At 39.2% G+C, this 22,879-nt stretch overlaps 1 protein-coding gene across 1 annotated transcript; it reads left to right on the top strand.

Annotated features, from left to right (window-relative positions):
* The first annotated feature begins 5,034 nt into the window (after positions 1 to 5,034).
* LOC122124106 (vomeronasal type-2 receptor 116-like) lies at positions 5,035 to 19,057 on the top strand. The gene is made up of 7 exons (XM_042698769.1): positions 5,035 to 5,134; positions 6,958 to 7,141; positions 12,883 to 13,171; positions 13,526 to 14,335; positions 15,283 to 15,510; positions 16,352 to 16,475; positions 18,135 to 19,057. Exons 1-7 carry the CDS (start codon positions 5,035 to 5,037, stop codon positions 19,055 to 19,057), a joined length of 2,658 nt encoding a protein of 885 aa, XP_042554703.1.
* Positions 19,058 to 22,879: the final 3,822 nt, after the last annotated feature.

Here is a 22,879-nt window from a genome sequence, read left to right as displayed (position 1 = left end):
CTGAAGAGCTGAGGGACAGCGCCCAGGCCCAGAGATCAGGCCCCACGACCAGACCAAAAAAAAAAAAAAAAAAAAAAGACTTAAAGAGAAACTTCTCTGAAGAGCAAAGAAGGATGGCCATTAGACACATGAAGAAACACTCAACCTCACTAGCCATAAAAGAAATGCAAATCAAAACAACATTGAGATACCACCTCACCCCAGTTAGAATGGTTATAATCAAGAACTCTAACAACAACAGATGCTGGAGGGGATGTGGACAGAAGGGAACCTTACTGCATTGTTTGTGGGAGTGTAAACTTGTTCAACCACTTTGGAAAGTGGTATGGAGGTTCCTCAAAAGACTCCACATAGAGCTCCCCTATGACCCAGCAATCCCACTTTTGGGCATTTACCCAAATGGTCACAAACAAGACCATACTAAAGCTACCAGCACAACTATGTTTATTGCAGCATTATTTACCATAGCTAAGATATGGAACCAACCCAGATGCCCCTCAGTAGATGAATGGATCAAGAAAATGTGGTATATATACACAATGGAATTCTATGCCTCCATCAGAAAGAATGACATTGCCCCATTTGTTAGGAAATGGAAAGACTTGGAAAAAATTATATTAAGTGAAGTAAGCCAGGCCCAAAGAAACATAGGTCTAATGGTTTCCCTTATTTGCAATAACTAGTATATGTCTGAGTCAAGCAGAAAAGGTCAGATAAGTTGATGTTAGGTGAAATAAACCCCAAGATAAGTATTCAAAAGTTTTTGCTTTCATGCAATTGTTTCTAATATATTTATTTATTTATTTTTTGTCGGTTGTGGGGCTTGAACTCTGGGCCTGGGCGCTGCCCCTCAGCTCTTCAGCTCAAGGCCAGCGCTCTACCACTTGAGCTACAACGCCACTTCCGGTTTTCTGGTGGTTTATTGGAGATAAGAGTCTCACGGTCTTTCCTGCCCGGGCTGGCTTTGAACCATGATCCTCAGATCTCAGCCTCCTGAGTAGCTAGGATTGCAGGCGAGCCATCAGCGCCGGGCTTCTAACATATTTATAAGGTGATTTCTTTGTTGCTTTGTATGTCCCTCCCCCATGATATAACCCCTGCTTTTACTGTATTTGAGGTTGGTATAATTTGTGTAGGGGAAGGGAAAAAACAAATTGTTTAAATAGGGATACATTTGGAACCACTGCAACAATGAGATGTACAAGTTGTTATGTCAAAAACAAACTTTACAACCTTGGTGTGGGGGGGGGGGTTGGGTAGGGGAGAATGGGAAGGGTTGGGAAGGGGAAACAAAGGAGGAGGCAACAGTGCTTCATAAGAAATGTACTCATTATCTTGCCCATGTAATTGTAACCCCTCTGTATGGTATTTTCACAATAAAAAATAAGGAGGGATACTATTTATACCTCACCATAAATAAGACATGGTAGATATACAGGAAATAATACTGAACTAAGCTTAAAGTTAATCAGATGGGGGGGTGAGGCTCCAGCAATACACAAGCATGTGCATCAGCATGTTATTATGAAAAGTTTCAGACCAGGCCAGTTGAACAAGGTGAATAAAGGCACAAAGTGGGATTTCTCACTCTGAAGAGGACAGTGCTAAGCCACGAAATTCACATGGAATCTCTGTGTTTACTTTATGACACAGTCTCTCTCTGTCTCTGTCTCTCTTTGTCTCGCTCCTTCTCTTACCTAATCTTTACCTCTCTCCTCCCTTTTTCATTTCCCCATATACCTTTAAAATCCTCAATAATGTTGCAAGAGCAGAGGATACCAGACAGAATGAAAATTTTTCTCAATACAAGTAAATTCTCTTCTTAGGTTGCAGTTAATTTTAGAGAAAACTTGAGCAAAAACTGCACAATTCAATTGGAAAACACACGCTCAAAACCTAATCACTTTCTTGTATTGGTAAAATCTTGGAGTTTGTGATATATGACATAACACAAGAGCCAGCCCCAATAAAATTTGGGAATAAATATTAAAAATTTAAATGTAAAGGTTAGTTTAACACTGTCAAAGATGTTACCTGTTCTGTCTGTCTAAAACTGTATTTCATTCGAGAACCAAGAGAAGAGATGGAGAAAACCTTAGAAACCAACAGAAGACCTATCCTTAGGGGTAAGGGGTGAACAAGCAGAAGTGCAGTTCAGCTGGCCATGCATGGTGGGACAGGCCCTGGGAGGAGTCCGCGCAGGGTGAAAGAGGGTAAGCTGGCACAAACGCAGTTCATCTAACCCTAAAGAGTCAGATTGGGTGTGCCCATTCCATAGAAGGGGCCGAACGGCCCATCTTTGTTCTCTCTTTTCTCTGCAGTCAGACACTGAAAACATGATGGTTAAAATAAGTGATGTGATGATCTGATTAGTATTGCTAAAACTGCCCCTTGAATGTGTTAACATTAAAATTAGGAAGGCCTTAAAAAGAGGGCTAAAAAGTTATTTGTATAATGTAGCTTGCTTTTAATGTTTTACAATTAAGATATTTTTAAAAGTTATAGAGGTGTTAAGTCTAGCCTCGTGGTATAATGATGGTGACTGTAATTTTTACATTAAGAAAAAATTGTCATTTAAGTTTAAAAATCTTAATGTGTGTCTGCTTTAAAACAAGCAACCAAGAGGCAATGAGTGACACTTGGCCTCAAGATTTCAAGGGATCTTTTCAAAACGCAAATGAAAACTAAAGTATAAAATATTAAAGGTGATTAATAAGAGGCTTTTAAAAAATTAATTAAAAATGGATTTTGGGATATAAAGTTTAAATATAAAATTGTTCTTGACATTGGCCTCAATGTGCACAAAGGGAAAAATTAAAATTACCAAAATAATTGCTATTCTAGCTTGCTCTTATAGGTTTTTTAAGTTTCCAGCAAGCCCAGAGCAAAGCACAGAGGATTCTTAAAAGTTTGTCAAATGTAACTTTGACTCTTAATAAGTTTCAGGTAAGAGCATGCTTAAAAGCTATTTCTATGTTGACCACCTTGTTGCTTTTAATTGGAGGAAAGTGGCCTTTTATAAGACTCACTGATCTGCAAACTGGTTCAAAGCCAGCCCGGGCAGAAAAAGGTCCCAGTGAGACTGTCATCTCTATTCAGCCGGCAGAGTACTAGCCCTGGACTAAAGAGTCAGGGGACAGTACTCAAGCCCCAAGCTCGAGACTCACAGTGGCAGAGTACTAGCCCTGGACTGAAGAGTTAGGGGACAGTATTCAAGCCCCGAGTCTGGGACTCAAAGTGGCAGAGTGCTAGCCTTGAGCTGTAGAGCTGAGGGACAGTGCTCAGGCCCTGAGTTCGAGTCCAGCGACCAGCTAAAGGGAAATGCCAATGAGGCATTTATCCAGTGTAGAGAAGACACTCCTGGGACAAGAGCAATGGAGGAGCATCCAGAGGCAGTAAGCCACTGCTTGGATAGCAGAAGTGTCAGATCCTAGAGTCATTTTGTGGCCCTTCAAAAACTGGTCAGAGCCGGGAGGTCATAGGAAGATAGTTTGGAAGCATGCCTAATGTCCATGACTATCTACCTTGTAAGGAACAGAAACTTGCCAGTCCTCTGTGATAGTAAAAAAGCTAATGTTATAAAATGTGGGGGATAGTTTAAATCTCAACCCCTTTATGTGCCAAAAAGCTCTGATTGGCAGCTCTAATTGAGCTGACACTAGTTACATGAAGTTCATCTGCTCAGGAAAATGTTTGTAAACCTGAGAGAGTGTTTCTATTGATATCTGTCTAAAGGCCTGCAAAGGTAACTTAGGCATCTTAGGCATTGTTGAGATCACATTCCTAAGCCATCTAGGAAGATGCTTTTGCAAACCAGAGTGCTAAACAAGCTACACTGCTGTAGCCGGAGAAAAGGTCTGTGCAGTTGTCAAAGCTTAAATATTGTTCCTAATGACATCTAACCCTGATAGCCTCTTTGTAAAATAGGCTAAAGTTATAGGTTCCTGGCTAGGTAAGATCAACGCCCCTAAAGTCAGCTTGAAGAAGTTACAGAAGATTGACTTCGCCCTTCTACCCCCATTTTTAAGATCAAAAAAAAAAAAAAAGGCATAAAAAAATAGTGTTAACTGTTGTAGGTATGCAAGGTGTGGAGACTGCATCTGTCAGAGATGGCTACATGACAGCCTTCTGAGCCTTCTGTGTCTATTTACAAAAATATCTGGTTAGTAAAAATGTGATTTTGGTAAATTGTCCTGGGCTATTGTTTAAAGATCTTAAAAACCAGCAGGATCAAAGCCTGCCAAGCCTATGCAATGTATCCTTAACCAGTCTGTGTAGGAATTTACAGCCCAGCATGAGGTGTGACAGTCCCTTGGAGCCACTGAGAGATCCTGCTGCTGCTGCTGCTGCATACCCTAATGGTTAAAGTTCAACGACTGCCTGACAGCCACCTGGAGAAACTCCTGCCTAAAGATTCCATCACCTCAGTCTGCTTCCTGGTTGACTGCTGCTAAATCTAAGATCTTGTCGGACATTCTTTTGGGTGATATCCAAAAATCCTCTCTTCCCACAGTGGATATTGGGGACAAGGATATCACTGGCTTACTTGTCTTAGGCACTTCAGTGCATAGTGACTGGAAATCCACTCTATGGTCACAGCCTAGTTTGGCTCTGGTATGGTAATAACCTGAGTGTGTTATCAATGGAGGTAATACTCTTAGCCTTAAAATCTAGCAAGCTTCTACATCACAGTGGTGCCTTAAGGCTGTTCTAAGATAAAGGTTCCGCAAGCAAAAGGAAAATTGTGCAGTTTTAAACTACAGCTACAAAGATGCTCAGGGATTGTAAAAAAAGAGGGTGGTAAAAAACGGCCTTGAAAAAGGGATTGTAAAAAAGGTAGTAAAAAAAGCCTTGGAAAAGAAATTGGGGAAAAAATTAATATCCACTTTGGATAAGAAAGGATTTAAAAAGTAAAAATTGTCTTTAAAGAAGACAAACCTCAGAAAGTTTAAGTATGTAGCAAATGGTATGAGTATGTCTTAAAATTGGAGCTTACAAGTACAGCTGGTACAAAGGATCATGGAACAAGTCCCCATGGTTCGCTACCCTGTTATCCTCCCTAATGGGACCACTAATACTATTAATGCTAATTCTTACCTTAGGTCCCTGCATTATAAATCGCCTGATACAATTTGTAAAAGACCGACTATCGGTCGTACAGGCCCTAGTACTAACCCAACAATATCATCAGCTTAAATTAACGGAGGAAACGTCGGGTGAATGAAGGATTTCATTCAGGCAAAAGGAAATGGGGGAATGAAAGACCCCAGCCCGTGCTTGCCCACTAGGTACCCCAAGAAAATTGCTGCCCCTTACCCTGCATACCTAAGGGGGTGGTGGGGCAGGATAAGTGCAGGCCGCTAACCAGGAAACGAAACCTCGAGCCTCTGAGTCACCCCCTGCAGACCCTAGCCTGACCCTAGTACATGCCTTAAAACCAGGCATTCCAGTAAAATAGCCGACCAACACATTCCTTCCTGTAACACTTAACCCTGATAGCGGGGTAGGGCAGGATGTAGTAAATCACTTGTCAAAATTAGGGAACGAACAGTTTCGGTGCATAACGACCCGCACAGACTTGTCCGGGCAAGTACCGACACGTCAGCCTTCCCCCAACCCCACCTACCCCATCTGGCTAGCTTAACCTGACCAATCCCCACCCTGAACATAATTTGAAAATAACCAATCATTACCCTGTAACCAAGCATCTCGCTTCTGTAACCTCGCTTCTGCTGCCCATAAAAATGGGGTGCTTTCAGGCACTTGGCGCGCAAGTCTTCCGACAGACTTTGTCGCCCCGGGTACCCGTGTAACCGGTTCTCAGACACTTGACCCGAACCTTGTGGATCTCGTGGTTGAGTGCACCTGGGAGCCGAGGCATGCCCGAATAAACCTCTTGCTGATTGCATCCGCACAAGTGGTCTCGTTGTTCTTTGGGGAAGGGTCTCTTCTGATTGAAGGACACCCCAAGTCTAAGGGGGTCTTTCATCTGGGGGCTCGTCCGGGATAGAGACCCCCACCCAGGGACCACCGACCCATTTCCGGGAGGTAAGCTGGCCAGCGTCTGTGTGTCGTCTGTGTGCTGTCTGTAAGCTGTCTGAAGTCTTGTGTGGCCAATATGTTTCTCATTTTCACTTGCATATGGTAAAATCATGGGCAATCATGCAACAGCAAGTTCCCAAAAGAATAGGATTAAGTAAAATTGTTTCACTGCTTTGAAAAGTCTCTTTGTTCCTTGTGCCTAAAGTCTTCTGATGGCTCGTGTGTGTGCAAACTATTTAGAGTTTCTTTTGTACTATTCTCTTTGTTTGGGGCATATATTACACAGCCTCATATTCTCAGTTCAAATGGGTACGGATACCTGTATGGCTCATACCAGCAATGTTCTCCCACTGGCTTTAGCCACAGGTGTGGGAGGTTCTCCCCATCTTTGATTGTGGAGGGTGATGGTCAATGACTGATAGGACCTTTATTTGAAGAACACTTTCTGTCCACTTTCCCTTGCACCTCACATTACAAGTTTGATTCAGAACTTTTACATGATCCCATGAGGCTTTATTTGCAAAGTTTCTCACTACTACCTTAGGGCTAATTCCAACAAATTTGCATCCATCTCTGGAGTCTTACACCCTTCGGTCTTGATGAAATTATAGCACCTGGGAGTGGAGAAGGGAACCATCAAAATATTTTGCATCTCATGTTTTTGACTTGGAGATAGGACCTCAGATGCAGAGCCCCAGGGGTGAAAGAATACAGCATTTGTCTACAGAAAGACAGCAGGTTATGGTGAAAGAAGTGGGCGGGAGCAGAGTGGAAATCCTAGGCAATAACATCACACTCAAATATTCTTGTATTCATGACAGATTTACTTACTTTCTGGCTACCACAAGCTCCACATATGTTCACAAATAAGGTTTACATACCACTCTATGATGTTTCCTTTGATTTTTACATCAGTTGTACTACAACTTCCATTTCTTGTCAGTTCCCTTAGCGAAAAGGAATGCTTGCTCACCAAGAAGGAGACTGCCTATAAGAGTGGAGATGTGTTGATTGCTGGTTTTTTCCCCCTCCAGTACATGGAAATAGCAAAAAATTTTGCCAAATCCTTTGGTTGGGACAGGAATGCTGAGATGGTGAGGTAAGTAACTTCTGAACGTTATTTTTTATTCTCTGTTTGATTTTCAGTCTGAGCAGATCTTTTGTCAATTAATGCTTTCTATATTCTCTACCATTTGTTACTATGTAACTTTGGACTGGAAATAGCCCAATATTTGTTTGTGTCTCTCAGATGAATACTTTTCTTTTTTCAAAAGGGAGGATACAATTTTCTTTTTTTTAAAGTGTTATTGTAAAGATGATGTACAGAGGGGTTATCATTTCCTAAGTCAGGTAATGAGTACATTTCTTTTTGAAAAGTGTTATGACTACTTTTCTTCACTTAGCTTTCCTGTCCAGGACTGAAAACTCTGCTCACTGTAACACCTCTACATTGTCTGTCGTGTCATTGCAAGAATCAAGCAATGCTACTTGAAAAAGCCATTGACATGAGTTTTAAGCTCACAAGTTACAGGAACATGTATTTCCCCATAATCAAGAGGCAGATACTTTCCTACATATATGTGATTTCTAATATCTGTCAGTCAGCTTTTTGATGCCCATCTGTATGAGGAAGAATTCTTATTGGAAGGACGCAGTTACTATTTCAAATACATTGTGGGTCAGAACTTCACATCAGTGGTGCTTCATATAGCAGAGGACATTCTGTCAAACCTGAAGAAGGGAGGCATTACAGAGGTTCTACACTTACTCTTTGTTCGGGTTTACATGTATACACACATTCTCAGTACTTCTATATCCACACGAGTTCTACTGCAGGAGATTACATTTACAAGATCACAAGGCAGAAATTAGCAGAAATGAGCATTCTAATTTCAGTCCTATTAGAAGGTAAAATATTACTTGGAATATTGATTGCTTGTGTCATTTTCCAAGTTTGGTAAATCAAGCTTTCCTTGTGGCATCTGTTCATATTCAGGAATAGTGATGGCCTCTTCTGAACTATTCTCATGTATAACACATAACTTTTGCTTATAGATTGTTGGACCAATAGGAACTGTGTTTATCCATTTCCCCACATATTAATAGTAAATATTTATTTAAATATTTCACAGATGTATTTTTATAATGTCATTGATGTTGTACTTTCTGCTGATGCATGTGTCATAGCTACTTTCAGTTATACAAATTCTGTGTGTGGATGTCACTGGAGTCTGGTCTGACAATCAGGTATCCTGCAGTAAAACATTTGTCTGGTAGTAGATAACAATAATCAATTAACCTTTTATCCATGAAGGCTTTCCCTTAATTATTTGGATGAATGTGATGAGGCTTAGCAATGAATGAAATACATGGAGCTAAATCTTTAGCACAGCATGACCAAAAGGAACTGGTATTAAAAGTTCAGGATACCAGTTGATGGATGGAAAATTACTTTAAGAAAATGATGCCTCTCAGCTATTGGCTGAAATATTTAATAGAGTTCATATTCAAGGCACATACTGTCATCTAATGTCACCCTATATCAGTACAGAATGAGGACTGCAGGATATCAAACATTATCACTTATTCAATTTATCACAGGCCAGAAATGGTCTTCTAATAGACAAACAGAGAGATGAAGAATTGGCAGTGATCTTCCAGTGGAATCAGGTGAGCTATGTCAAGCCTTCTTTTCTAGACAAGGAGGTAGCTTCCACTCATATATGATGGTAGCCTATGAAATCCTGTATTCTGAGGGTTTAGAAGAAGCCAGGGTAGGCTGCTGGCATTGACTTTGTGCTGTCTTTTCTAATAGTCTGGCTTGGGAAATCCTACTTCCACCTGACACAATACAGTCGTAGTACCTCAGATTTTCTCCTATTTGCTGATTCATCCATTAGACAAATAATGTTAAGAACTTTTCCAAATGTTTCAGTTCACTAATTAAATCAACAGTTGCAACAAACAACTTCAGGACTTGGGAATGTGCTTTCCCATACACTTAGAATCTATTTCTTTCTCTAGAAAACCTTCTGAAACCTTTCCCATTTTAATGGTGGTGGGGATATGACTTCATAGATACCTCAGGTCACAAATGTATGTCAATGTCCCTATCCTGTATGCTATTTTATCACTGGCAAGTAGAAATGCTTTTTAAGGGAAATTATTTGAGCCAGTCTTTTCTAAGTATATTTTATTAGCAAACATTTATAAAATATTTACTTTAACTGGCTTTATGCTTTATTATATTATATGACTTCTCATTAACAACCACCTGATTTTTGCTCAAGCTCTCTACAATATCTGAAATATACCTGCTGATCTTAACTTTATTTCTTTTCAGAAATGATTTGGTTTGCATTTTCTCCTCCAAATAAATATAAAATAAGACTATATATTGTAAAGTAAATTATGTTCTTCACTGCAATTTGGAAAATGAATAATTCATTATTTCTATGCTATTTTCAAAAGTAACCGTCTGATGGATAAAACTTTCAGATACAAACCAATATTTTTTGTTCATTTTTATGTCATAGTTACGTATCTATCTATTCTGCTGTCATTTTATCCCATCCAATATTTTACACAATAGTAATGTTTTTCCCTTATCATTCTGAATTATTTTCCTAAAATTGGCATGCTTCCAGAAACTTTCAAATATTTTCAGTGAGCATACAAAACCCTTTTGTAGAAATGTATATATGTTGTTGTTGTTATTGAGAAAAGTGTATTTTTATGCGTGCTAATCCACAGCTTTGAAAATGAATAGGTCCAAACGCACCACATCCCTCTCTCCAAAATGTCAGGTGTATGTATTGTTCCCATGTTATTGGAATCCTAGCCAGGAAGTCATTCGCTTGTGCCTACTTCTTGAAAGATTTCTCCTCTGTGTTTCTCTACTGTTTTCAAAATTTCATGTCTCCTATTAAGATCTGTAAACAATTTTGAATAAATCCTATATTTGGTGAAAGACTGCAATGCGATTTCAGTATTTTACATGTGGATGTCTGTATTTTCAGAGCAACCGCAGATTATAGAGGCCATTTTTCAGAACAGAAGCTGTGTTTAATATTCATGGTTACAACTACATGGATTTTTATTGGGTTTTCTATTGTATTTTGCTGTTTCTTCTGCCTATGAAGTGACAGGTTTTAATTTTAATAATTTTTAGATAAAACAATCATGCAGTTGTTTTCTGCCAAGGCTGTATCTGAATCACACTTTTCATAGTTCAGCATCTTCAATTGTTAGGAGTATATATCTGAGCGAGATGCACATGTCCCTAACTTCTATTAGTCTATTTTTTAATTGTACTAGAAGTCAATGGTAAAAGCCGGGCGCTGGTGGCTCACGCCTGTAATCCTAGCTACTCAGGAGGCTGAGATCTGAGGATCGTGGTTCAAAGCCAGCCCGGGCAGGAGAGACCTTGAGACTCCTATCTCCAATAAACCACCAGAAAACCAGAAGTGGCGCTGTAGCTCAAGTGGTAGAGTGCTCGCCTAGAGCTGAAGAGCTGAGGGACAGCGCCCAGGCCCAGAGTTCAAGCCCCATGACCAACAAAAAAAAAAACCAACAAAACAACAAAAAAAGAAGTCAATGGTAACTTTAAGATCCAGTATTGCCAAACATTTATTACTAGTTGTTTTTGTTTTGTTTTGTTTTCTCTTCCTTTTTAAAAATATATTTTTTAATTGTAAAGATATTGTACAGAGGGGTTACAGTTACACGAGTAACATAATGAATACATTTCCTATCAAGCATTTTTTCCCTTCCTTTGTTTTTCTCCTACCATCCCTTCCCTCCCCAAATACATGTTTTTGGGTTTTTTGGTTTTTTTTTTGGTCAGCCCTGGGGCTGTACCTGGAATCTGTCCTCCTGTTCTTCATCTCAAGGCGAGCACTCTACCACTTGAGCCACAGCACCATTTCCTTACTAGTTGTTTTTTCCACATAGCTTTGGTCATTCATTCAAGGATTTTTTAGTTACAAGTTTTTCATTGTTTTCCTATTCCTGTGATGAATGATCCTGATATTTTGGTATGGACTCCATAAACATGTAGGTAATTTTCTCTACTGTAAATATTTTAACAGTTTTTATTTTTCCAGTCTATTTAAGGAGAGATATGTTAAGGTAATTCAGTTTTGCTGTTGATTTTTCTTTTTGATTTAAGAAGTGGTTGTTTTTCATTTCTATTTTCTTTAAGTTAGAAGCTTATTGAGTTGTTAAGTTGGACAAGTTTAATATTTATACTTTTCTGTTCATATATTAATATGTAGTCTTTTCTGGGTCCTACTTATTGTGATTTCTTCATCATCTTTGGATAGGATTCCTAAAAAGCTGTTCTGCAATGAGGGATAAAGGGATCATCAATAGTGTTTTGTTATGTTTTTGATCTATTTTTCACCATTAGTATTTAAAACTAGTGTGGCTGGATAAATCCTGCTGTTCAGTGAATATCAAGCCAAAGAAAGAAACATAGCAACTTATGCCACTTTCATGGTTTCTGTTCAAGGAATTACCATAAATCAAATGAATTTGATGATGTATGATGGTATATTAGAAAACTGAACTATGACCGAGACTTGTTTTCATTTTTTAAATTTTCCTTAATATGATTTTAGAAAGAACATATTTTCCAATGCTGAATCTTTTCCTGCTGTTTGAAACACCTTCAGGATGACTGGGTAATTTTTCTAAAGTTAGTGGTCCTGGAAAAGTGTTATGAGAAATAACACTGAATTATTTTCATGCCTTCCTCCTTAGGAGATTGACTGCCATTCCTCATGTTCTATTCACCGTTGCCAAGGGTTTAAGGAGATACTTTGGAACCCCCTAGCCTACTAGCAATTTAGATATTTATTCTAATGGTATTTGTCTGACATTTTAAAAAAACGGGCAGCTCCAAGGTTGACTTGTATCCTGCCTTGTAGTCAAAGGCTTGGATTTAATTCTTTTTCTCTGTCATATGGGAGAACAAAAATTTGATGCAGAAAAAGGAAAATTAGCTTCTTTTCTATTTATTAATGCATTTAATTTGCCTTTGTTTAAGTAAGTAAGAATTTAGTTCTGCTGCCTACAATTTTGTTACTGTTCTGGGAGTTTTTTCTCATTAATTTGCTTTTTTTGAGGAGAGAATCATTCTCTCTTGCTCTACATGATTCTCTCTCACAAAAGACATTCTCTGAACTAGGTTACCCTACAACAGAACCAAAGAAAATCAACTTTAGCATGATAATAGGATTTACTTTGCTTCTTGTTACATTTACAAGAACAACCTTCAGACATTGACTGGTTAGGTATTCATGAGAAAATGTCTCATGTTTCAAAACTAGTACCAACTGTTTTGTACATATTTGACAGAGGGGAAATGCAAGTTCTCTTTGTTCTCTTGTAAGAATATAAATCTCATTCATGAGAAACACTTTCATGATCTCACTCAAAAAGAATTACCTACATAAGACTCACATACTGCTGGGTAATGGTGGCTCACGCCTGTAATCTTACCCACTAAGGAGGCTGAGACATGAGGACTGCTATTCAAAGCCAGCCTGAATAGGAAAGTCCATGAGACTCTTATCTCCAAATAAACACAAGAAAACAATTAGTGGCTCTTTGGCTCAAGTGGTAGAGTACATGCCCTGAGCTGAATAGCTCAGGGATGGTGCTCAGGCCCAGAATTCAAGCCCCATGACTGACAAAAAAAAACCAAACCCAAATCTCATATTCTAATTCATGTTAGAGATAAGGTTTCAATTTGTGCATGTTTATTTTCCTAAACAAACATTTACTCCCTTAAGTCAATGCATAAAATTGAAGATACTTCCTGTGCCCTCTCTACAGCTATAACTTCAACAACTACCAGTTTATTCTAGCCTTGGCTTTTGCTGTTGAAGAGATCAACAAAAATCCTCATCTTTTGCCTAACATCACTATGGGATTTTCTGCCCATTCAAATGGAATAAGATACCATTTGCTGTATAAGAGTCTTGTCTTAAGCCTCTCTGGGAAAGATTTTATCTTGAATTATGACTGTAAGAGAGAAAGTCAGACTGTAGTAACACTGACTGGACCAGCAGGCCAAATCTCTTCCCAGTATGCAACAGTGTTGGACCTCTACAGATTTCCGCAGGTGAGAACAGGAGGGCTGCTGAGGGATGAAAGCATGACTAGTTGATGCCATTCAGGTTTTTAATGAATTTGGAAAAAAGAATGCTGAATTAGAAATGCTCCAAATAAACTACCTTTGGTGAGATGTCCGTATGGGCTTGCTTTAGTGTAAGAACAGCCTATAGCAGACCACAGGAATACCTCCATCTCTTACCTGGTTCTTTCATTTTCTACATAGGCCTCAGGAACGGAAGCACCACTAAACGTGGGATAAACAAGCCTTTTTATAATTTCAGGTGTTGCTCAATGCATATCAGGTCTGAGGATGCTGTTTATGTCAATCCAATTCCTGACTTTTTAATTTTTTTCCTTCTAGCTGAACTTTGGGCGGTTTGATCCTGTCCGGAGTGACCATCGCCTGTTTCCTCCTGTCTATCAGATAGCCCCCAAGGACACATCTCTAGCTTTTGCCATAGTTTCCTTGATGGTTCATTTCAGCTGGAAGTGGGTGGGTCTGTTGATCTCAGAAGATGAGAATGGTTTGTGGATGCTGCCCCAATTGAGACAAGAGATGAACAAGCACAAAGTCTGTACAGCTTTTGAACACATACTACCACTTTCTTCCTATCATGAAGTAACTGAATATCTATCCTTTCATCGGAAAATTAGAAATTCATTCTCAACTGTGGTACTCCTTTATGGTGACAATGAATTCATGTTCAATTTGTTAAATGCTTATTTCTCAAGATCTTTAAGTCTAGGAACCGTCTGGGTCATAAACTCCCTTAGTACATTTCTGTATAGGATGAAATATTTTTTGTTATACTCATTCCATGCACCTCTCATTTTCTCACACCACCATGGAGAGATTTCTGGTTTCAACAATTTTATCAAAACTGTGAATCCATCCAAATACCCAGAAGACTATTTCCTTGCTTTGGTGTGGATTCGCTCTTTTAATTGCACATTTTCTGAGTCTAGCTGTGTCACTTGGAAGAACTGTCCAGCCAATGCGTCCTTGGAATGGTTGCCTAGGTACATTTTTAACATGGGCATGATGGAAGAGAGTTACTATTTATATAATGCTGTGTATGCTGTGGCTCAGGCCCTTCATGAGATGCTTATTGGTCAAGCAGAAGCACAGCCAGTGGGAAATGGAAGAAAACTTCAGTTTTCCCCTTTTCAGGTGAAGAATTTGCACTGGCAAGTAAATGCTATCAGTAAGAGGGATTCGTTCAAATCAATCCAGGTAGTGGAGACAGATTTTTTTAAAGACAAATTGAGAAGCTGTACTAAGCTTAGCTGTCTGTGATGATTGTTGTTTTTTATCTTTTAGTGCCAGCTCTTAGCCTTGAACTCAGGGCCTAGGCTTCTTTTTTGCTCAATGTGAATATTCAAACATTTAAGCAAAACTCTTACTTCTTCATTTTTTTTCAGTAGGTAATTGGAGATGTCTCATGGTTGTTCTTGTCCAGGGTGGCTTCAAACTGGGATCCTCAGATCTCTGCTTCCTATGTAGTTTGGATTACAATTGTGAGCCACCATCACCCAGTTTGTTTTTGAAATAGTTTTTAAACCATGTAGAATTTTACTTGAATAAAACCAGTGGTAAGAATTATTTTTAAATAATTTGTTACTTATTGTTTTCATTCCATCTATGTGTAACACGTCAGTGCTCAAGCTTTCAAGTTTGTACTTACTGATTTTCTATTTGCATTTGTAACAGGTAAGCAATAATGAAAAATTTATTCAACTCAGTATTTTGTGCACAATTGTTCATATTTTGTAAGTGAAATAATTTAATTTTAATTCAGGTAGTTTTTTATAATTTTTTTACTGAATTACACAGTGGAGTTACTCATAAAAGAAATCTCTGTGCCTGTGTAGCCAGGCAGCTGAATGTACTAGATTTTTAATCTTGAAGTATTGTCTTAGACAGTTACTTGGGTCTTAAAAGTTATCAGCATTATTTTATATTAGTTCTCCATAGACTTTCAGTTTTTCTGCTACATTACCCTGTTAAAAATGGATTCTGAAACAGAAATAAAAAAGTCAATGTGATACATACTCTTTCTTCCAGTTTTCTGTGTGAACTTTTGACTAACTTGACTCTGGTTGATGCCTGTCTTTTAGCTCCACCCCTTTCTGAAGAATATCCATTTCAACAATCCTGCTGGTGACCAAGTGATTTTGGATGGGACAAAGAAATTGGTGGCAGAGTATGACATTGTGAACCTTTGCAATTTTCCAGAAGGCCTTAGGCAAGTGGTGAAAGTGGGAAACTTTTCTCCATATGCACCACATGGGCATCAATTATCTCTATCCAATGATAACATAGAATGGCCCATCTTATTTACAGAGGTTCCTTGAATCAAACAATGGTGATCTGAAGTTGGAATAAATGAGCAAAATGTCTTGCTAGAATTTATTCCTCTTGTCTTCATTAATAATGCAGTTATGTAAGTTACCAACTTCCCATTTAGAATATTTTTTCCTCTGTCATGGGGCTTGAACTGTGTGTCTGAGTGCTATCCCTCTGCTCTTCAGCTCAAGACTAGTGCTTGAGACAAAGTGCCACTTTGGTTTTCTGGTGATATATTGGAGATGAGAATCTCATGGACTTTCTTGCCCAGGTTGGCTTTGTACTGTGATCCTCATACCTCTGTCTCCTGAGTAGCTAGGATTACAGGTGTGAGCCACCAGAATCCAGCCCATTTAGAACATTTTTATGAAGGAATTGATTAATGGGTCCATATGGAGCATATTTATTTGCCAAGTTATTTCTTAATATTTTTCTCTTATGTATTCCAAATATAAATATTATCTGTGTTATAAAGCTCCATATCACTGTAACACAGTATCTTTGAAAGTCAATTTGTAAGGTACAATGTTTAATTTCATTCATCAATTTGCCAGTTGTTTGTTATTTTAGATGATTTCCCATCTTAAGAAGAATGGCTACTTTTCCTACATTTTCCTTTAAGAAGGGCAGAGGAAGGATTTAAAACATTTTTCTTTGAGCTTGTTAAAATACCTGAAATAATATCATCCAATTATATGTATATATATGTATATATATATATATACCTGCATCTATACAGAATTTTTGATTCTAAATGATCAAAATGCTTCCAACACTAGAATCTGAGTGTATTAATTATAAGTAACCTGTCTGTCATCAACACTAATCTGCTTTTTTTAGACTCCGCAATCTGACTGCAGTGAGAGTTGTGGTCCTGGTTTCAGAAAATCCCTTCAGGAGGGAAAGTCTGTCTGTTGCTTTGATTGTATCCCTTGCCCTGTGAATGAGATTTCTAACAGGACAGGTAAGTGTGTAAGTATTGAAGTAACATCTTCTTAGTGTTTCTTAATCAATGGTAGAAAATAGGAACAGAGATAGTGCCGGTGGCTCACGCCTGTAATCCTAGTTATTCAGGAGGCTGAGATCTGAGGCTAGTAGTTAAAGCCAGCCTGGGCAGGAAAGTCCGTGAGACTATTATCTCCAATTAACCACAGGAAAACTGGAAGTGGCCATGTGGTTCAAGCCGTAGAGCGCTCGCCTTGAGCTGAAGGGCGCAAGGACAGCGCTCAAGCCCAGAGTTCAAGCCCCACAAAAAAGAAAGAAAGAAAGAAAATAGGAACGATCCATGATAGATAGCATACTGAGACAAAAGCCTTCCTTTTATTAGGTAAGAATTTACATGTTAGAAAAAGATAAAATCCTTCCAGAAAATTCACAACACCTGAAGAGGTATAAAAGATTTGGGCAAGTTTTGTGGACCAGTTTCCACGTACATGATATCCATTCCACCAAATAACATGTTGAAATATTCTCTGTAATATGGCAAAATATATTGTGTAGCAAAAAATTTAACTCAAGAGGATCACTTTAACTCTTTGTTACAATCCTAGAAAATGCAGCATTTTGGATAAAGGATATTGAAAGAGCATATTAATTTGAAAGACGGTATATGCTAATTATTTTTATTGTTAAAAATCATTCTAGACATTTTTGAATATATATTTCAATATTTAGAGAATGAAGAGTGTAAGGTTCACAATTTATTTGTACCTTGAAATTATAAGTCATAAAGTGTATTTTTTAGAAATGTTATTTAGTACCTGATAAAATATGAAATATTAAGAGAAAATTATTGTTGTGATAGGCTTTAGATATTGTAGAAAATGAGGTAAAAATAAGAGGATAGAAGTAAGAGTAAATATGAAGCTTTTATTGGGTGGGAAGAATCATATTTTATTTTATTTTTTTTATTTTTATTTTTTTTGGGGGGGTTCCGGTCATGGAGCCTGAACTCTGGGCCTGGGTGCTGTCCCTCAGCTCTTCAGCTCAAGGCTAGCGCTCTACCACTTGAGCCACAGCGCCACTTCCGGCTTTTTTCTTTTTGCTTATGTGGTGCTGAGGAATCGAACCCAGGGCCTAAGGCATGCAAGGCAAGTGCTCTATCACTGAGCCAACTTCCCAGCCCAAAGAATCACATTTTGTAATGTCACTGTTATCAAAATTGGGTAGTGAGTCAATGAAAAATCCATCAAACTACCATATTTGCTTTGAAAAATTCTGAGATGGAGAAATCTAGGGAAGATAATGAGGATTATTGATTACTTCTGTTTCTCTGTAATGTATATATTCATGCCCCAAATTAAATGTGCACATTTCTCATAAAGTATGTGGTTTCTGAAGGAATTGCACCGACTATTACTCGTGGTGTGTTAATTATGTGAGATAGATTTCCATTTTGATAATGGAAAATGATTTCATGAAAATAATGAAAAGTAAGAAAACTTATTAGGATGACATGATCAGGACTCACATTGAATTGTATGCTTCATAGAATATGTATCTTTGGTTTAGAAAGCAACAACACAGAACATTGGGTTAAGCTCAACAAATTAACTACTTTAGAGGAAGGACAGAGAAGCAAGGTAACTACTATACAACTGATGGTAATACCACTTCTTGCCAGATTTGGAGCAGTGTGTGAGGTGCCCAGATCATCAGTATGCCAACACAGAGAAAAACCTCTGCCTGCTGAAATCTGAGAGCTTCCTGGACTCTAGGGACCCTCTGGGGATGACTCTAGTCTGCTTAGCTCTCTGCCTCTCTGCACTTACCACTGCTGTTATTGGGATTTTTACCAAGCACAACAACACTCCCATTGTCAAGGCCAACAACAGGGCTCTCAGCTACATCTTGCTCATCTCCCTCAACTGCTGCTTTCTTTGCTCCTTGCTCTTCATTGGACATCCCAACACAGCCACGTGTGTCCTCCAGCAGACCACATTTGGAGTTGTGTTCACTGTGGCTGTTTCCACTGTCTTGGCCAAAACTGTTACTGTGGTTCTGGCCTTCTCTGTCACTTCTTCAGGGAGAAGGATGCGGTGGTTGCTGGTGTCAGGAATGCCTAACTTCATCATTCCCAGCTGCACGCTGATCCAGCTCATTCTGTCTGGAATCTGGTTGGGCACTTCTCCTCCATTTGTTGACACCGATGCACACTCAGAACATGGCCACGTTATCATCCTGTGCAACAAAGGCTCAGCCACTGCCTTCTGTTGTGTCCTGGGATACCTGGGCTCCCTGGCCCTGGCAAGCTTCACTGTGGCTTTCTTGGCCAGGAACCTGCCTGACACCTTCAATGAAGCCAAGTTCCTGACCTTCAGTATGTTGGTGTTCTGTAGTGTGTGGGTCACCTTCCTGCCTGTCTACCACAGCACCAAGGGGAAAACCATGGTGGCCGTGGAGGTCTTCTCCATCTTAGCCTCCAGTGCTGGCCTGTTAGGCTGCATCTTTGTCCCTAAGTGCTACATCATCTTGTTGAGGCCAGAGAGAAATTCTCTGCATGGAATACAGGGCAAAACACATTCTTGGAGAAAAAAACCTTCTTAATATTAAATATAAGTCCTTCTAAAATCACAGAGCCTCTGTAACACGTCTGTACTAATTTTCTCCTCAGGTCCTAGTTTAGGTTTGGGAAAATACTTTAAATCATAAAAGATTTTTTGCTCATTCTCCTAGTTTTTTTTTTTTTTTTTGGTGGGCCGTGGGGCTTGAACTCGGCCTGGGCATTGTCCCTCAGCTCTTCAGCTCAAGGCAAGCGCTCTACCACTTGAGCTACAGCGCCACTTCCGGTTTTCTGGTGCTTTATTGGAGATAGGAGTCTCACGGTCTCTCCTGCCCGGGCTGGCTTTGAACTGCGATCCTCAGATCTCAGCCTCCTTAGTAGCTAGGATTACAGGCGTGAGCCACCAGCGCCCGGCTTCATTCTCCTAGTTTTTTGATGTTCATTGCAAATTGACTATTTGTTGATAAACATTAAACTGTTCTTATTATTCCAATTACCCTGATTGTATTCCAGATGATTCTCAACTTATTTTTCCCTGACTTTTCTATTTTAACTGTTTATTATCTTGGAAGTAATTGTACAATGGAGCTGCCAGTTCTGAATACAATGCATTTTTTTTTTTTTTTGGTCCGGTCATGGGGCCTGAACTCTGGGCCTGGGCACTGTCCCTCAGCTCTTCAGCTCAAGGCTAGCGCTCTACCACTTGAGCCGCAGCGCCACTTCCGGCTTTTTTCTTTTTGCTTATGTGGTGCTGAGGAATCAAACCCAGGGCCTCAGGCATGCAAGGCAAGCGCTCTACCACTGAGCCACCTTCCCAGCCCTGAATACAATGCATTTTGTTCAAGGTGTCCCCTTTCCACCTTTCTTATCTACTTTTGGGTGTATTATTTAGTCTTCTTTTGCTTCACTTTCTTTTTTCCTTCACTGTCTCAATTCATTTTTGAGAATTTTATATATCCCCAGTCCTTAATAGTCTAATCATTATGTATTTGATTTTGCTATGATAGATATATATTTTACTATTTGAAAATCTTGTTGGCTTTAAATGTCTTATTTGTAGATTTTATATATATCTTATTTACTGGTAATTTTTTTGTTCCCTTACAAGCTTCCTCCATTTATTTTTTACCCTTTATCTCTCATAAATCATTGAAAATTAGATGTAGGTAAGCTCCAAGCACACAGCTCAACTTTATGTGGAAGTTGTTGAATTCATAATATAATACTGAATGGAAGTTGGTTGGTGGACAATAGGTTTTACATCCATGATCAATTATCTCCTTCTAGACAGAATTTTTTAATCACCACTTACTAACAAGAATGGGGAGAAGGAGTTCTTTTACATTGTTGATGAGTATATAACCAACTGCTTCCAATATAGAAGGCAGTTTGGAGATTCCTCAAGAAAATTAAGCCAGAACTCCCTTGTTATTTAGCAATACAACTTTTGGGCAGTGTTACACAATATGCACATGTAGATAGAGTAAGACACAACAGGGTTTGTTGCTGTACTATTTCGCCATAGACACATCATGGAAACAGAGCAGAAAAACATATTGGAGTTTTACACATCTATGCAAAAAGTTAATTATGTTATTTGTAGAGAAATGAATGGCTCTTGAAAAATTTTCCATCAGTAAGTCTAGGTCAGAGATGACAAAGATGATGTTTTCTCTGATATGTGGAAATTAGATCCTAATTGTAAATACATTAGTTCTATACATGCTAGTTTACATATACATATAAACATGTTAATGAAATCATGGTGTACACAGGAGTGGCATAATTCCTACAAAAACTAAGTTAAAGTTTAACAAACATAAGGCTAAAGCATTTGAATTTGGGTTCCAACTAGCTAGGATTACAAAAGTAAGCCACTGGCTCCCAGTTGACATGTATGAAATTTAGACAGAGTCATACTGTGTATGTGTGTGTGGGTATATATATATATATATATATATATGTATATATATAATTGTTTTATGCTTCTGTCTTTTTTACAAAAACATACAAATTTAGGTAGTGTTTTATGCTTCTTCTTTCTTACAAAAACATACAAATTTAGGTAGTGTGAATGTGTTACAATAGCATGTTGCATTGTATTTTCATTGTGCTGATTTTATTTACTTTGGTTATATGCCAATGTAAATAGAAGGGAAATTTTCTTTTGCTCTTTTGGCATCCCATGCTGTGATCTACAGGGGAACTCTAATTTGCATTTACCACAGTGGCATTTACACTGACCTAGACTTTGCATATTCACAAACAAATTTTTGTGAGACTCCCTTTATTAATAGATTAAATTCCATTGTGATAAACAAGTTGTGTCAAAATTGTGAGTTCATAAAATCTTCAAATAATTTCATTGTTGACCTTTAAGGCCTTCCTCCTGCCCATTGATAAACACCAGAAGTTGTCAATATTCTAATGTATTCTTCTATATTTTTATTCAAGGCTTTATAGTTTTCTTTTTAGAGGTCTTATAGCTCTTGATTCCGCTTATCCCACAGTGATCTACATAATTTATATAATAGTAATAAACCAATTGTAACAATTCTAGCACATTAATGCAATATGTTAGTACTAGGAAAACTGTCAGGCACTTAATGGTTCATGTGATCGTTGGGATCAGACATTTATATTTAGAAAGATAACAGAGGAATAGATACAATAAGATTTTTTTTTTTTTTTTGTCGATCCTGGGGTCTGAACTCTGGGCCTGGGTGCTGTCCCTCAGCCCTTCAGATCAAGACTAGTACTCTACCACTTGAGCCACAGCACCACTTCCGGCTTTTTCTGCTTTCCTTGGACTCAGTCTGTCTTTCATGGGATGGACAAAGACCCAACATCTGGCGCCCAACGTGGGGCACAAAAGGAAAATATACCAGCCGAGGCTAAACAGTCTCTCAGGGTAAGTGAAACCCTTAGTATGGGTAATTCTATCTCGCAGAAGGAGGACTTGGGAAGTGGGGAGGAAAAGGAATGGGCCAAATTTGACTGAGAACACACTGATCAGACAGAAGCATGCACAGTGGAAGACAAAACGAGGTGAAGGTTACCCCCCCACTCGGGTGCCCCTGATGGTCCCCACCCTATGCCCCCGAAAGGGGGGAAGGTATGGCGCTCTACGCAGCCCTACAGAGGGACCTGTGAGATCTGGATCCCTATGACCGACCTTCCATGGAGGGGCTGAGTGCTGGGGAAGTAACCTACACAGAAGCTTACCCTATAAAGGAAGGGCCACCCAGAAGCCCGGACCCTGGGCCACAGGATTCACTTCCCCAAGCGTATCCGGTCAATCTGGCACCAGGAGCTAAGAGACCCTTGGAATGGTATCCATGGGAAGCTAAGGATCTTAAAGAGCTCTGCAAGGTGGTGGCGGAGGATGGACTGAACTCTCCTTGGGCCCAGACCCTATTACAGGACATTGCTTATCACCCATGTGTCCCTATGGACTGGCTGGATGGGGCCAAAGCCATCCTCACCAGTTCTCAGTTTATCAAGTGGTGTGCTTTTTTTAAGGAGGAATGCAGAGTTCGGGCACAGAATAACCAGCAGGCTCAACCCGCGATACCTATTACTTACACCATGTTAACAGGGATGGGGGAAGGGTACTTCACTGGCATCCAACAGGCCACGAATACCTGGTCCGTACTGTGATCAGGTGAGGCAGGCAGGACTTGCAGCGTGGTACAAACTGGATGAAGGGCCTACTGAGTCCCCCATAGCAGGAGTGAGACAAAAACCAGGTGAACCTCTACCTGATTTTATAGACCGAGTCCAACAGAGTGTTCATCATAAGCTGCCAGCAGGGGACCTCCGAGATCAGTTTGTAAAGCTACTGGTTTGGGAAGGGATGAATGCAG

This window comes from Dipodomys spectabilis, unplaced genomic scaffold (genome assembly GCF_019054845.1).
Source record: "Dipodomys spectabilis isolate Male_0828 unplaced genomic scaffold, ASM1905484v1 ptg000006l, whole genome shotgun sequence".
NCBI classification, from domain to species: domain Eukaryota; kingdom Metazoa; phylum Chordata; class Mammalia; order Rodentia; family Heteromyidae; genus Dipodomys; species Dipodomys spectabilis.
The sequence above is the reverse complement of the archived record's forward strand: the minus strand, read 5'-3'. Positions and strand labels throughout refer to the sequence as shown.